An 11,719-nucleotide genomic window follows, 5' to 3' on the forward strand; every position below is an offset into this window, starting at 1 on the left:
CTAATAACGCCCTGATTTCACTAATTAACCACTAATTACTGATTAATTAATGACTTGGGCAGGTGGAGGCGCAGCTGCAGGTGAATTACGAGCTCAAAAAGACAACTTAGTCCTTAATTAGCTCTAATAATTGCCTAATAACTGCCTAATTTTGCCTGGAAACGCCGCGATTTCGCCTAATAATGCCCTGATTTCACTAATTAACGATTAATTACTGATTAATTAACGATCTGGACAGGTGGAGGCGCAGCTGCAGGTGGTGCAGAAGCTGGAGGAGAAGGAGCGGGGCCTGCAGAGCGCCCTGGGCGCCGTGGAGAAGGAGCTGAGCCTGCGCTCGCAGGCGCTCGAGCTGCACAAGAGGAAGGTGAGCAGGGCCACACGCGTGTCACACGCGTGTCACACGTGTGTAAACGGGGACCCCAGGTGTGTTCAGGTGTGTCACAGGTGTGTCACAGGTGTGTCACAGGTGTTAACGGGGACCCCAGGTGTGTCACAGGTGCGTCACAGGTGTGTTCAGGTGTGTCACAGCTGAGCTGAGCCTGCGCTCGCAGGCGCTCGAGCTGCACAAGAGGAAGGTGAGCGCCACACGTGTGTCACACGTGTGTCACAGGTGTGTAACACGTGTGTAAATAGGGACCCCAGGTGTGTCACAGGGACCCCAGGTGTGTTCAGGTGTGTCACAGGTGTGTCACAGGTGTGTTCAGGTGTGTCACAGCTGAGCTGAGCCTGCGCTCGCAGGCGCTCGAGCTGCACAAGAGGAAGGTGAGCGGGGCCACACGCGTGTCACACGCGTGTAACATGTGTAAACGGGGACCCCAGGTGTGTCACAGGGACCCCAGGTGTGTCACAGGTGTGTCACAGGTGTGTCAGGTGTGTCACAGGGACCCCAGGTGTGTCACAGGTGTGTTCAGGTGTGCCCCAGGTGTGTCACACGTGTGTAACATGTGTGTCCAGGTGTGTCACAGGTGTGTAACATGTGTGTCCAGGTGTATCCCAGGTGTATCCCAGGTGTATCCAGGTGTATCCAGGTACACCCAGGTGTATCCCCGGTGTATCCAGGTGTATGTAAATGGGTCTCAGGTGTAGATTTTATTAATGATTAATTGATTTTATAAATAATTTAATGATTTTATTATTAATTAATGAGTTTCTGGTAATTATTAATTATTATTAATGAGTGCTTAATACCCATTAATAGTTTCAGATTCTAATTATCAGCTAATCATGTTCTGCTTTCACTAATTAGTGGTTAATTAGTGACAGGTGCAGGTGGCACAGAAGCCCAAAAAGACTCATTAGCAATTAATTAGCCCTAATAATTAGCTAATAATCACCTAATTATGGCTGAAACTGCGCCTACTTCAGCCATTAATGACCCAATTTCACTAATTACAGATTAATTAGTAATTAATGGCTGACTTGTGCGTGGCTGCAGGTGGAGCAGGAGCTCGAGAGGACCAATTAGTCCTTAATTAGCTCTAATAATTGCCTAATAACGGCCTAATTTGGTCTATTAATGAGCTAATTTCACTAATTAACGACTAATTATGAACTAATTAATGGCCTGGGCAGGTGGAGGCGCAGCTGCAGGTGGAGCAGGATGTTAATTAGTGACAGGTGCAGGTGGCACAGAAGCCCAAAAAGACTCATTAGCAATTAATTAGCCCTAATAATTAGCTAATAATCACCTAATTATGGCTGAAACTGCGCCTATTTCAGCCATTAACGACCCAATTTCACTAATTATAGATTAATTAGTAATTAATGATTGACTTGTGCGTGGCTGCAGGTGGAGCAGGAGCTCGAGAGACCAATTAGTCCTTAATTAGCTCTAATAATTGCCTAATAACGGCCTAATTTGGTCTATTAATGAGCTAATTTCACTAATTAACGACTAATTATGAACTAATTAATGGCCTGGGCAGGTGGAGGCGCAGCTGCAGGTGGAGCAGGATGTCAAAAACACCAATTAGTCCTTAATTAGCTCTAATAATTGCCTAATAACGGCTTAATTGTGCCTAGAAACACCCGAATTTTGTCTATTAATGAGCTAATTTCACTAATTAGCGACTAATTACTGACTAATTACCACTCTGTGTAGGTGGAGGCGCAGCTGCAGGTAGAGCAGGAGCTCAGAAACCCCAATTAGTCCTTAATTAGCTCTAATAATTGCCTAATAACAGCCTAATTTTGCCCAGAAACACCGTGATTTCGCCTAATAACGCCCTAATTTCACTAATTAGTAATTAATTATGGATTAATTAATGGCCTGGACAGGTGGAGGCGCAGCTGCAGGTAGAGCTGGAGCTCAGAAACACCAATCAGTCCTTAATTAGCTCTAATAATTGCCTAATAACAGCCTAATTTTGCCCAGAAACACCGTGATTTCGCCTAATAACGCCCTGATTTCACTAATTAGTAATTAATTATGGATTAATTAATGGCCTGGACAGGTGGAGGCGCAGCTGCAGGTGGAGCAGAAGCTGGAGGGGAGGGATAAGACCCTCATTAGCTCTAATAATTGCCTAATAACTGCTTAATTGTGCTTAGAAACACCGAAATTTCACCTAATAACGCCCTAATTTCACTAATTAACTATTAATTACTGATTAATTAATGGCCCACACAGGTGGAGGCGCACCTGCAGGTGGATTACGAGCTCAAAAAGACAACTTAGTCCTTAATTAGCTCTAATAATTGTCTAATAACGGCCTAATTGTGCCTAGAAACGTCGTGATTTCGCTTAATAACGCCCTAATTTCATTAATTAACGATTAATTACTGACTAATTAATGGCCTGGACAGGTGGAGGCGCAGCTGCAGGTGGAACAGGAACTCAAGAACCCCAATTAGTCCTTAATTAGCTCTAATAATTGCCTAATAACTGCCAATTTTGCCTAGAAACGCCCTAATTTTGTTTATTAATGAGCTAATTTCACTAATCAGGTGTGCCCAGGTGTGCCCAGGTGTATCCAGGTGTACTCAGGTGTATCTCAGATGTATCCCAGGTGTGCCCAGGTGTGTGTAAATGGATCTCAGGTGTGCCCAGGTGTATCCCAGGTGTATGTAAATGGGTCTCAGGTGTATCCAGGTGCACCCAGGTGCACCCAGGTGTGCCCAGGTGCGTGTAAATGGATTTGAGGTTTATCCAGGTGTGCTGAGGTGTAACTCAGGTGTATTGAAATAGATCCCGGGTGTGCCCAGGTGTATCTCAGATGTATCTAAGAGGGTCTCAGGTGTATCCCAGGTGTATCCAGGTGTATCCAGGTGTATGTGGGATGTATCTAAGTGGAGCTCAGGTGTATCAAGGTATATCCAGGTGTGTGTAAATGGATCTCAGGTGTGCCCAGGTGTATCCCAGGTGTATGTAAATGGGTCTCAGGTGTATCCAGGTACACCCAGGTGTATCCAGGTGTATCCAGGTGTATCCGAGGTACATCCAGGTGTATGTAAATGGGTCTCAGGTATATCCCAGGTGTATCCAGGTACACCCAGGTGTATCCCAGGTGTATCTCAGTGGGTCTCAGGTGTATCTCAGGTGTATGTAAATGAGTCCCAGGTGTATCCAGGTGTATCCAGGTGTAGGTAAATGAGTCTGAGGTGTATCCAGGTACACCCAGGTGTATCTCAGGTGTGTCTAGGTACACTCAGGTGTATCTCAGGTGTGCTCAGGTGTAACTCAGGTGTATGTAAATGGGTCTCAGGTGTATCCAGGTACACCCAGGTGTATCCAGGTGTATCCCAGGTGTAACCCAGGTGCATTTCAGGCAGTCGAGGCAGCCCAGCTGGCCGAGGACCTGCGTGCGCAGGGCGAGCACGTGCAGGCGCGGCTGCGGGAGCTGCAGGTGTGCCCAGGTGTGCCCAGGTGTATCCCAGGTGTGCCCAGGTGTATCCCAGGTGTATGTAAATGAGTCCCAGGTGTATCCAGGTGTACCCAGGTGTATGTAAATGGATCTCAGGTGTATCAAGGTGTGCCCAGGTGTATCCAGGTGTATGTAAATGCATTTCAGGTGTACCCAGGTGTACCCAGGTGTGTCTCAGGTGTATCTGAATGGGTCTCAGGTGTATCCAGGTGTATCCCAGGTGTATGTAAATGGGTCTCAGGTGTATCCAGGTGCACCCAGGTGCACCCAGGTGTGCCCAGGTGCGTGTAAATGGATTTGAGGTTTATCCAGGTGTGCTGAGGTGTAACTCAGGTGTATTGAAATAGATCCCGGGTGTGCCCAGGTGTATCTCAGATGTATCTAAGAGGGTCTCAGGTGTATCCCAGGTGTATCCAGGTGTATCCAGGTGTATGTGGGATGTATCTAAGTGGAGCTCAGGTGTATCAAGGTATATCCAGGTGTGTGTAAATGGATCTCAGGTGTGCCCAGGTGTATCCCAGGTGTATGTAAATGGGTCTCAGGTGTATCCAGGTACACCCAGGTGTATCCAGGTGTATGTAAATGAGTCCCAGGTGTATCCAGGTGTGTCCAGGTGTATGTAAATGGATCTCAGGTGTGCCCAGGTGTATCCCAGGTGTATGTAAATGAGTCTCAGGTGTATCCCAGGTGTAACCCAGGTGCATTTCAGGCAGTCGAGGCGGCCCAGCTGATCTCAGGTGTATCTCAGGTGTATGTAAATGAGTCCCAGGTGTATCCAGGTGTATCCAGGTGTAGGTAAATGAGTCTGAGGTGTATCCAGGTACACCCAGGTGTATCTCAGGTGTGTCTAGGTACACTCAGGTGTATCTCAGGTGTGCTCAGGTGTAACTCAGGTGTATGTAAATGGGTCTCAGGTGTATCCAGGTACACCCAGGTGTATCCAGGTGTATCCCAGGTGTAACCCAGGTGCATTTCAGGCAGTCGAGGCGGCCCAGCTGGCCGAGGACCTTCGGGCGCAGGGCAGCACGTGCAGGCGCGGCTCCGGGAGCTCCAGGTGTGCCCAGGTGTGCCCAGGTGTGCCCAGGTGTATCTAAGTGGATCTGAGTCGTATCCAGGTGTATTCTAGGTGTGTCCAGGTGTATTTAAATGGGTCTCAGGTGTATCAAGGTGTGCCCAGGTGTATCCCAGGTGTAGGTAAATGGGTCTCAGGTGTATCCAGGTGTACCTAGGTGTATCTCAGGTGTGTCTAGGTACACCCAGGTGTATCTCAGGTGTGGTCAGGTGTAACTCAGGTGTATGTAAATGGGTCCCAGGTGTATCCAGGTGTGCCCAGGTGTATCCCAGGTGTACCCAGGTACACCCAGGTGTATCCCAGGTGTATCCCAGGTGTATCCCAGGTGTAACCCAGGTGTCTCTCAGGCAGTAGAAGCAGCCCAGCTGGCCGAGGACCTGCGCGCGCAGGGCGAGCACGTGCAGGCGCGGCTCCGTGAGCTCCAGGTGTGCGCGGCCGAGAACCGCGCGGCCAAGGACAAGGAGTCGCTGAGCCTCAAGAGAGCCCAGGTGGGGATTTGGGGCATTTCGGGCGATTTTGGGGAGATTTGAGGGGATTTGGGGTTTTTTTTGGGGAATTTCAGGGTGTTTCAGAGGTTTTTTGGTAGATTTTGGGGGATTTTTTAGGGATTTTTGGGGATATTTTGGGGGTTTTGTGGGGATATTGGGAGTTTTTGGAATTTTTGGAGATTTTTTGGGAGTTCTGGGCATGTTTTGGGGGTTTTGTGGGAGTTTTTGGGGAGTTTTGGAGTTTTTGGGGGTTTTGGGGGGGATTTTTAGGAGTTTTGGGGATGTTTTGAGGGTTTCGTGGGGATTTTTGGGGATTTTTTAAGTGAATTTTTTAGGATTTTTTGGGGAATTTTAAGACATATTTTTGGGGAATATTTTGGGGAACATTTTTGGGGATAATTTGGGACCATTTTAGGATAATTATTTGGAATATTGGGGAATATTTTTGGGAATATTTTGGGGAATATTTTTGGGGATTTTTGGGAAAATCTTTTGGGGAATTTTTGGGGAACATTTTTTGGGAATTTTTGGGGTAATTTGGGATCATTTTGGGAACATTTTTTTGGGATTTTGGGAATATTTTTGGGAATGTTTTGGGGATTTTTTGGGACCATTTTGGGATTTTTTGGGACCATTTTGGGAATTTTTGGGGGGCATTTCTGGGAATTTTGGGGAGTTATTGTGAGAATTTTTGGGGTAATTTTTAGGAATTTTGGGGGACATTTTTGGGAACATTTTTGGGGCATAATTTGGGACCATTTTAGGAACGTGTTTTGGAATTTTGTGGAACTTTGGGAATATTTTTGGGGGATTATTTGTGACTGATTTGGGGATTTTTTGGGGGAATTTTTTGGGATTTTTTTGGGACCATTTTTGGGTCACTTTTGGCGGTTTTCGGGGCAGGAGGAGCTGTCGCGGCTGCGCCGGAAGCTGGAGAAGCAGCGCAAGGTCGAGGTCTACGCCGACGCCGACCAGATCCTGCAGGAGGAGATCAAGGAGTACCGGGTGAGCCTGCCGGGACCTTCCGGAACCTTCTGGAACTTTTTGGGACCTTCTGGGAGCTTCTAGGAGCTTCCAGAACCTTCTGGAACTTTTTGGGACCTTCTGGGAGCTTCTAGGAGCTTCCAGAACCTTCTGGAACTTTTTGGGACCTTCTGGGAGCTTCTAGGAGCTTCCAGAACCTTCTGGAACTTTTTGGGACCTTCCAGAACCTTCTAGAACCTTCTGGAATCTTCTGGGAGCTTCTGGAACCTTCTGGAACTTTTTGGGACCTTCTGGGACGTTTTGGGACCTTCTAGAACCTTCTGGAATCTTCTGGGAGCCTCTGGAACCTTCCAGGACCTTTTGGAACCTTCTGGGTCCTTGTGGAACCTTCCGGGAGTTTCTGGGACCTTTCAGAACCTTCGTGGAGCTTCTAGGAGGTTCCAGAACCTTCCAGGAACTTTTGGAACCTTCCGGGACTTTCTAGGAGCTTCCTGGAGCTTCCAGAACTTTCTAGTTAAGACGTATTTTTGGGGAATATTTTTGGGAACATTTTTGGGGATAATTTGGGACCATTTTAGGATAATTGTTTGGAATATTGGGGAATATTTTTGGGAATATTTTTGGGAATATTTTGGGGAATATTTTTGGGGATTTTTGGGAAAATCTTTTGGGGAATTTTTGGGGAACATTTTTTGGGAATTTTTGGGGTAATTTGGGATCATTTTGGGAACATTTTTTTGGGATTTTGGGAATATTTTTGGGAATGTTTTGGGGATTTTTTGGGACCATTTTGGGATTTTTTGGGACCATTTTGGGAATTTTTGGGGGACATTTCTGGGAATTTTGGGGAATATTTTTGGCAATTTTTGGGAGTAATTTTGAGAATTTTTGGGATTCTTTTTTGGCAATTTTGGGGAATTTTTGGGGATAATTTGGGACCATTTTGGGAACGTTTTTTGGAATTTTGGAGAATTTTGGGAATATTTTGGGGGGATTTTCTGGGAATTTTTGGGGGAATTTCTTTGGAATTTTTTGGGAATTTTCTGGGACTTTTTGGGATCATTTTTGGGACCGTTTTTGGGTCACTTTTGGCCGTTTTCGGGGCAGGAGGAGCTGTCGCGGCTGCGCCGGAAGCTGGAGAAGCAGCGCAAGGTCGAGGTCTACGCCGACGCCGACCAGATCCTGCAGGAGGAGATCAAGGAGTACCGGGTGAGCCTGCCGGGACCTTCCGGAACCTTCTGGAACCTTCTGGGACCTTCTGGAACTTTTTGGGACCTTCCAGGACCTTCCAGAACTTTCCAGGAGCTTCTGGGACCTTCTGGGAGCTTCTAGGAGCTTCCAGAATTTGCTGGAACTTTTTGGGACCTTCCAGAACCTTCTGGAACTTTTTGGGACCTTCCAGAACTTTCCAGGAGCTTCTGGGAGTTTCTGGGAGCTTCTAGGAGTTTCCAGAACCTTCTGGAACCTTCTGGAACTTTTTGGGACCTTCCGGAACCTTCTGGAACTTTTTGGGAGCCTCTGGGATCTTCCAGAACCTTTCAGAAGCTTCTGGAACCTTCCAGGAGCTTTTGGAACCTTCCAGGATCTTTCAGGAGGTTCCAGAACCTTTCAGGACCTTTCAGGAGCTTGTGGGAGCTTCCGGGACCTTCCAGAACTTTTCTGGATCTCCTCGGAGGTTCCAGAACCTTCCAGGAACTTCTGGAACCTTCCGGGACCTCCCTGGAGCTTCCAGAACCTTCCAGAACCTTCCAGGAGATTTTGGAACATTTTGGGACCTTCCAGGAGCTTCTGGAGCCTTTTGGAACCTTCCGGAAGCTTCCAGCAGCTTCTGGAACTTTTCGGGACTTTTCGGGAGTTTCTGGACATTTTTGGGATTTTTCAGGAGGTTCCGGAACCTTCCAGGAGCTTTTGGAACCTTGCAGGACCTTCCAGAATCTTCTAGGAGGTTTTGGAACCTTTTGGGGCTTTCCAGGAGCTTCTGGAACTTTCTGGGACTTTCCAGAAGCTTCCAGGAGGTTTTGGAACCTTTTGGGGCTTTCCAGGAGCTTCTGGAACCTTCCGGGACCTTCCAGGAGCGTTTGGGGCCTCCCGGGATCTTCCAGGACCTTGAGGAACCGTGGGTGGAGCTTCCGGGACTCTGGGTGGAGCTTGGGTGGAGCCCCAGTGACTTTTTGGGGGCGTTTTCTAGAACTTTCCGGAGCACCGGTTGCCCGCTAACGACCTTCAACGACCTTGGGTGACCTGATAACGACGTCAGTTGACCTCAAACAACCTTGGTTGACCGTTAACGATCTTCAATGACTTTGGTTGACCTCGAATGACCTTGGTTGGCCTTCGACGACCTTGGCTGACCATTAATGACCTTCAATGACCTTGGTTGACCATCAGTGACCTTCAATGACCTTGGTTGACCTCAAATGACCTTGTTTGACTGTCCGTGGCCTTCAATGACCTTGGTTGACCATTAACGATCTTCAAGGACCTTGGTTGACCTCAAATGACCTTGGTTGATCATTAATAACCTTTAACGACCTCAGTTGACCTCGAACAACCTTGGTTGACCATTAACAGCCTTAAATTACTTTGGTTGACTTCAAAACACCTCACTTGACCCTTAACGACCTTCAATGACTTTGGTTGGCCATGAATGACCTTGGTTGACCCTTAACGACCTTCAATGACTTTGGTTGACCTTGAATGACCTTGGTTGACCCTTAACGACCTTCAATGACTTTGGTTGACCTTGAATGACCTTGGTTGACCATTAATGAACTTTAATGATCTCAGTTGACCTCAAAGCACCTTGGTTGACCCTTAACGACCTTCAACAACTTTGGTTGAGCTCAAATGACCTTGGTTGGCCATTAATGATCTTCAAGGACTTTGGATGACCGTTAATGACCTTCAGCGATTTTGGTTGACCTTGAATGACCTTGGTTGACCATTAATGACTTTCAATGACCTTGTATGACCTTGGTTGACCTCAAATGCCGTTGGTTGGCCATGAATGACCTTCAATGGTCTTGATTGACCTTTAATTTCCTTGGTTGACCATTAATGACCTTCAACGACCTCAGCTGGCCTTGAATGACCTTGGTTGACCATCGATCACCTTCAGTGACCTTGGTTGGCCATTAATGACCTTCAATGATCTTGGTTGACCATTAGTGACCTTCAATGACTTTGGTTGACCATTAATGACCTTCAGTGACCTTGGTTGGCCATTAATGACCTTCAATGACCTTGGTTGGCCATTAATGACCTTCAATGACTTTGGTTGACCATTAATGACCTTCAGTGACCTTGGTTGGCCATTAATGACCTTCAATGACTTTGGTTGACCATTAATGACCTTCAGTCGGTGGTCATCAGTGACCACCCAATGGTCACTCAATGTCCATCCTTGGTGACCAGTGGTTATCTCTGGTCATCTGTGGTCATCTCTGGTTATCTGTGGTTATTTGTGGTCATCCTTGGTGACCACAGCCATCAGTGACCACCCAATGGTCACTCAGAGTTCATCCTTGGTGACCAGTGGTCATCTCTGGTCATCTGTGGTCATCTCTGGTCATCTCTGGTCATTCTTGGTGACCACGGCCATCAGTGACCACCCAATGGTCACTCAATGTCCATCCTTGGTGACCAGTGGTCATCTCTGGTCATCTGTGGTCATCTCTGGTCATCTCTGGTCATTCTTGGTGACCACGGTGGTGACCAGCCACCCAATGGTCACTCAATGTCCATCCTTGGTGACCAGTGGTCATCTCTGGTCATCTGTGGTCATCTCTGGTCATTCTTGGTGACCATGGCCATCAGTGACCACCCAATGGTCACTCAATGTCCATTCTTGGTGATCCATGACTTCCACCATGCTTATGTCACCTATGATGGTGGTCATTGGTCATCCTTGGTGACCAGTGGTCATCTGTGGTCATCTGTGGTCATTCTTGGTGATCACAGCCATCAATGACCACTCAATGGTCACTCAATGTCCATCCTTGGTGACCACGGTCATCAATGACCACCAATGGTCATCCAATGTCCATCCTTGGTGACCAGTGGTCACCTCTGGTCATCTGTGGTCATCTTTGGTGACCACGGCCACCAATGACCACCAATGGTCAATGTCCATCCTTGGTGACCAGTGGTCATCTCTGGTCATCTGTGGTCATTCTTGGTGACCACGGCCACCAATGACCACCAATGGTCAATGTCCATCCTTGGTGGTCATCAGTGACCACCCATGGACACTCAATGTCCATCCTGGGTGACCACTGACCACTGATGACCACTCGTGATGACCCATGACCACTGATGACCACCGATGACCACCCGTGGTCACTCAATGTCCATCTTTGGTCACCAATGTCCACCTGTGGTCACTCAATGTCCACCTTTGGTCACCGATGTCCACCCGTGGTCACTCAATGTCCATCTTTGGTCACCACTGACCACTGATGACCACCCGTGGTCACTCAATGTCCATCTTTGGTCACCACTGACCACTGATGACCACCCGTGGTCACTCAATGTCCATCTTTGGTCACCACTGACCACTGATGACCACCCGTGGTCACTCAATGTCCATCTTTGGTCACCAATGTCCACCCGTGGTCAGTCAGTGTCCATCTTTGGTCACCAATGACCACCCGTGGTCACTCAATGTCCATCTTTGGTCCTGACCAGTGGTCACTCGTGGTCACTTCTGGCCACCCCAAAGTGACCAATGGTCATTCTTGGCCACTCCTGGTCACTCTGGCCACCTTAAACTGACCCCTGGTCACTCGTGGTCACTTGTGGTCACTCTGAAGTGACCGTTGGTCACTGTTGGTCACTCCTGGTCAGTCTGAAGTGACCCCTGGTCATTCTGGTCACTCACGGCCACCCCAAAGTGACCAGAGGTCGTTCTTGGTCACCCTAAAGTGACCCTTGGTCAGTCGTGGTCACTCCGAAGTGACCAATGGTCACTTCTGGCCACTCCTGGTCACTGTGGTAACTCTAAAGTGACCAATGGTCACTCGTGGCCATCTCAAAATGGCCGTTGGTCACTCTTGGTCACTTGTGGTCACTCTGAAGTGAGCTCTGACCACTTGTGGCCACTCCTGGTCACTCTGGTCACTCTAAACTGACCCCTGGTCACTCTAAAATGACCATTGGTCACTCTGGTCATTCTGGCAACCCTAAAGTGACCAGTGGTCACTCTGAAGTGACCAATGGTCACTCGTGGTCACTCTGAAGTGACCATTGGTCAGTTGTGGTCACTCTGAAGTGACCAATGGTTACTCGTGGTCACTCTGAAGTGACCATTGGTC

The 11,719-nt window shown here is 47.9% G+C and overlaps 1 protein-coding gene across 1 annotated transcript; it reads left to right on the forward strand.

The window, feature by feature from the left end:
* Positions 1–232: 232 nt before the first annotated feature.
* On the forward strand, positions 233–7,616 carry LOC120510651 (E3 ubiquitin-protein ligase BRE1B-like; the record flags this gene model as incomplete). The annotated part of the gene is made up of 6 exons (XM_039726648.1): positions 233–364; positions 3,768–3,845; positions 5,361–5,423; positions 6,327–6,483; positions 6,805–6,920; positions 7,515–7,616. Coding segments are annotated over 6 exons (648 nt in total), but the record flags the coding sequence as incomplete, so codon positions are not given.
* Positions 7,617–11,719: the final 4,103 nt, after the last annotated feature.

Source organism: Passer montanus, unplaced genomic scaffold (genome assembly GCF_014805655.1).
Source record: "Passer montanus isolate IOZ18808 unplaced genomic scaffold, ASM1480565v1 scaffold599, whole genome shotgun sequence".
NCBI lineage: Eukaryota > Metazoa > Chordata > Aves > Passeriformes > Passeridae > Passer > Passer montanus.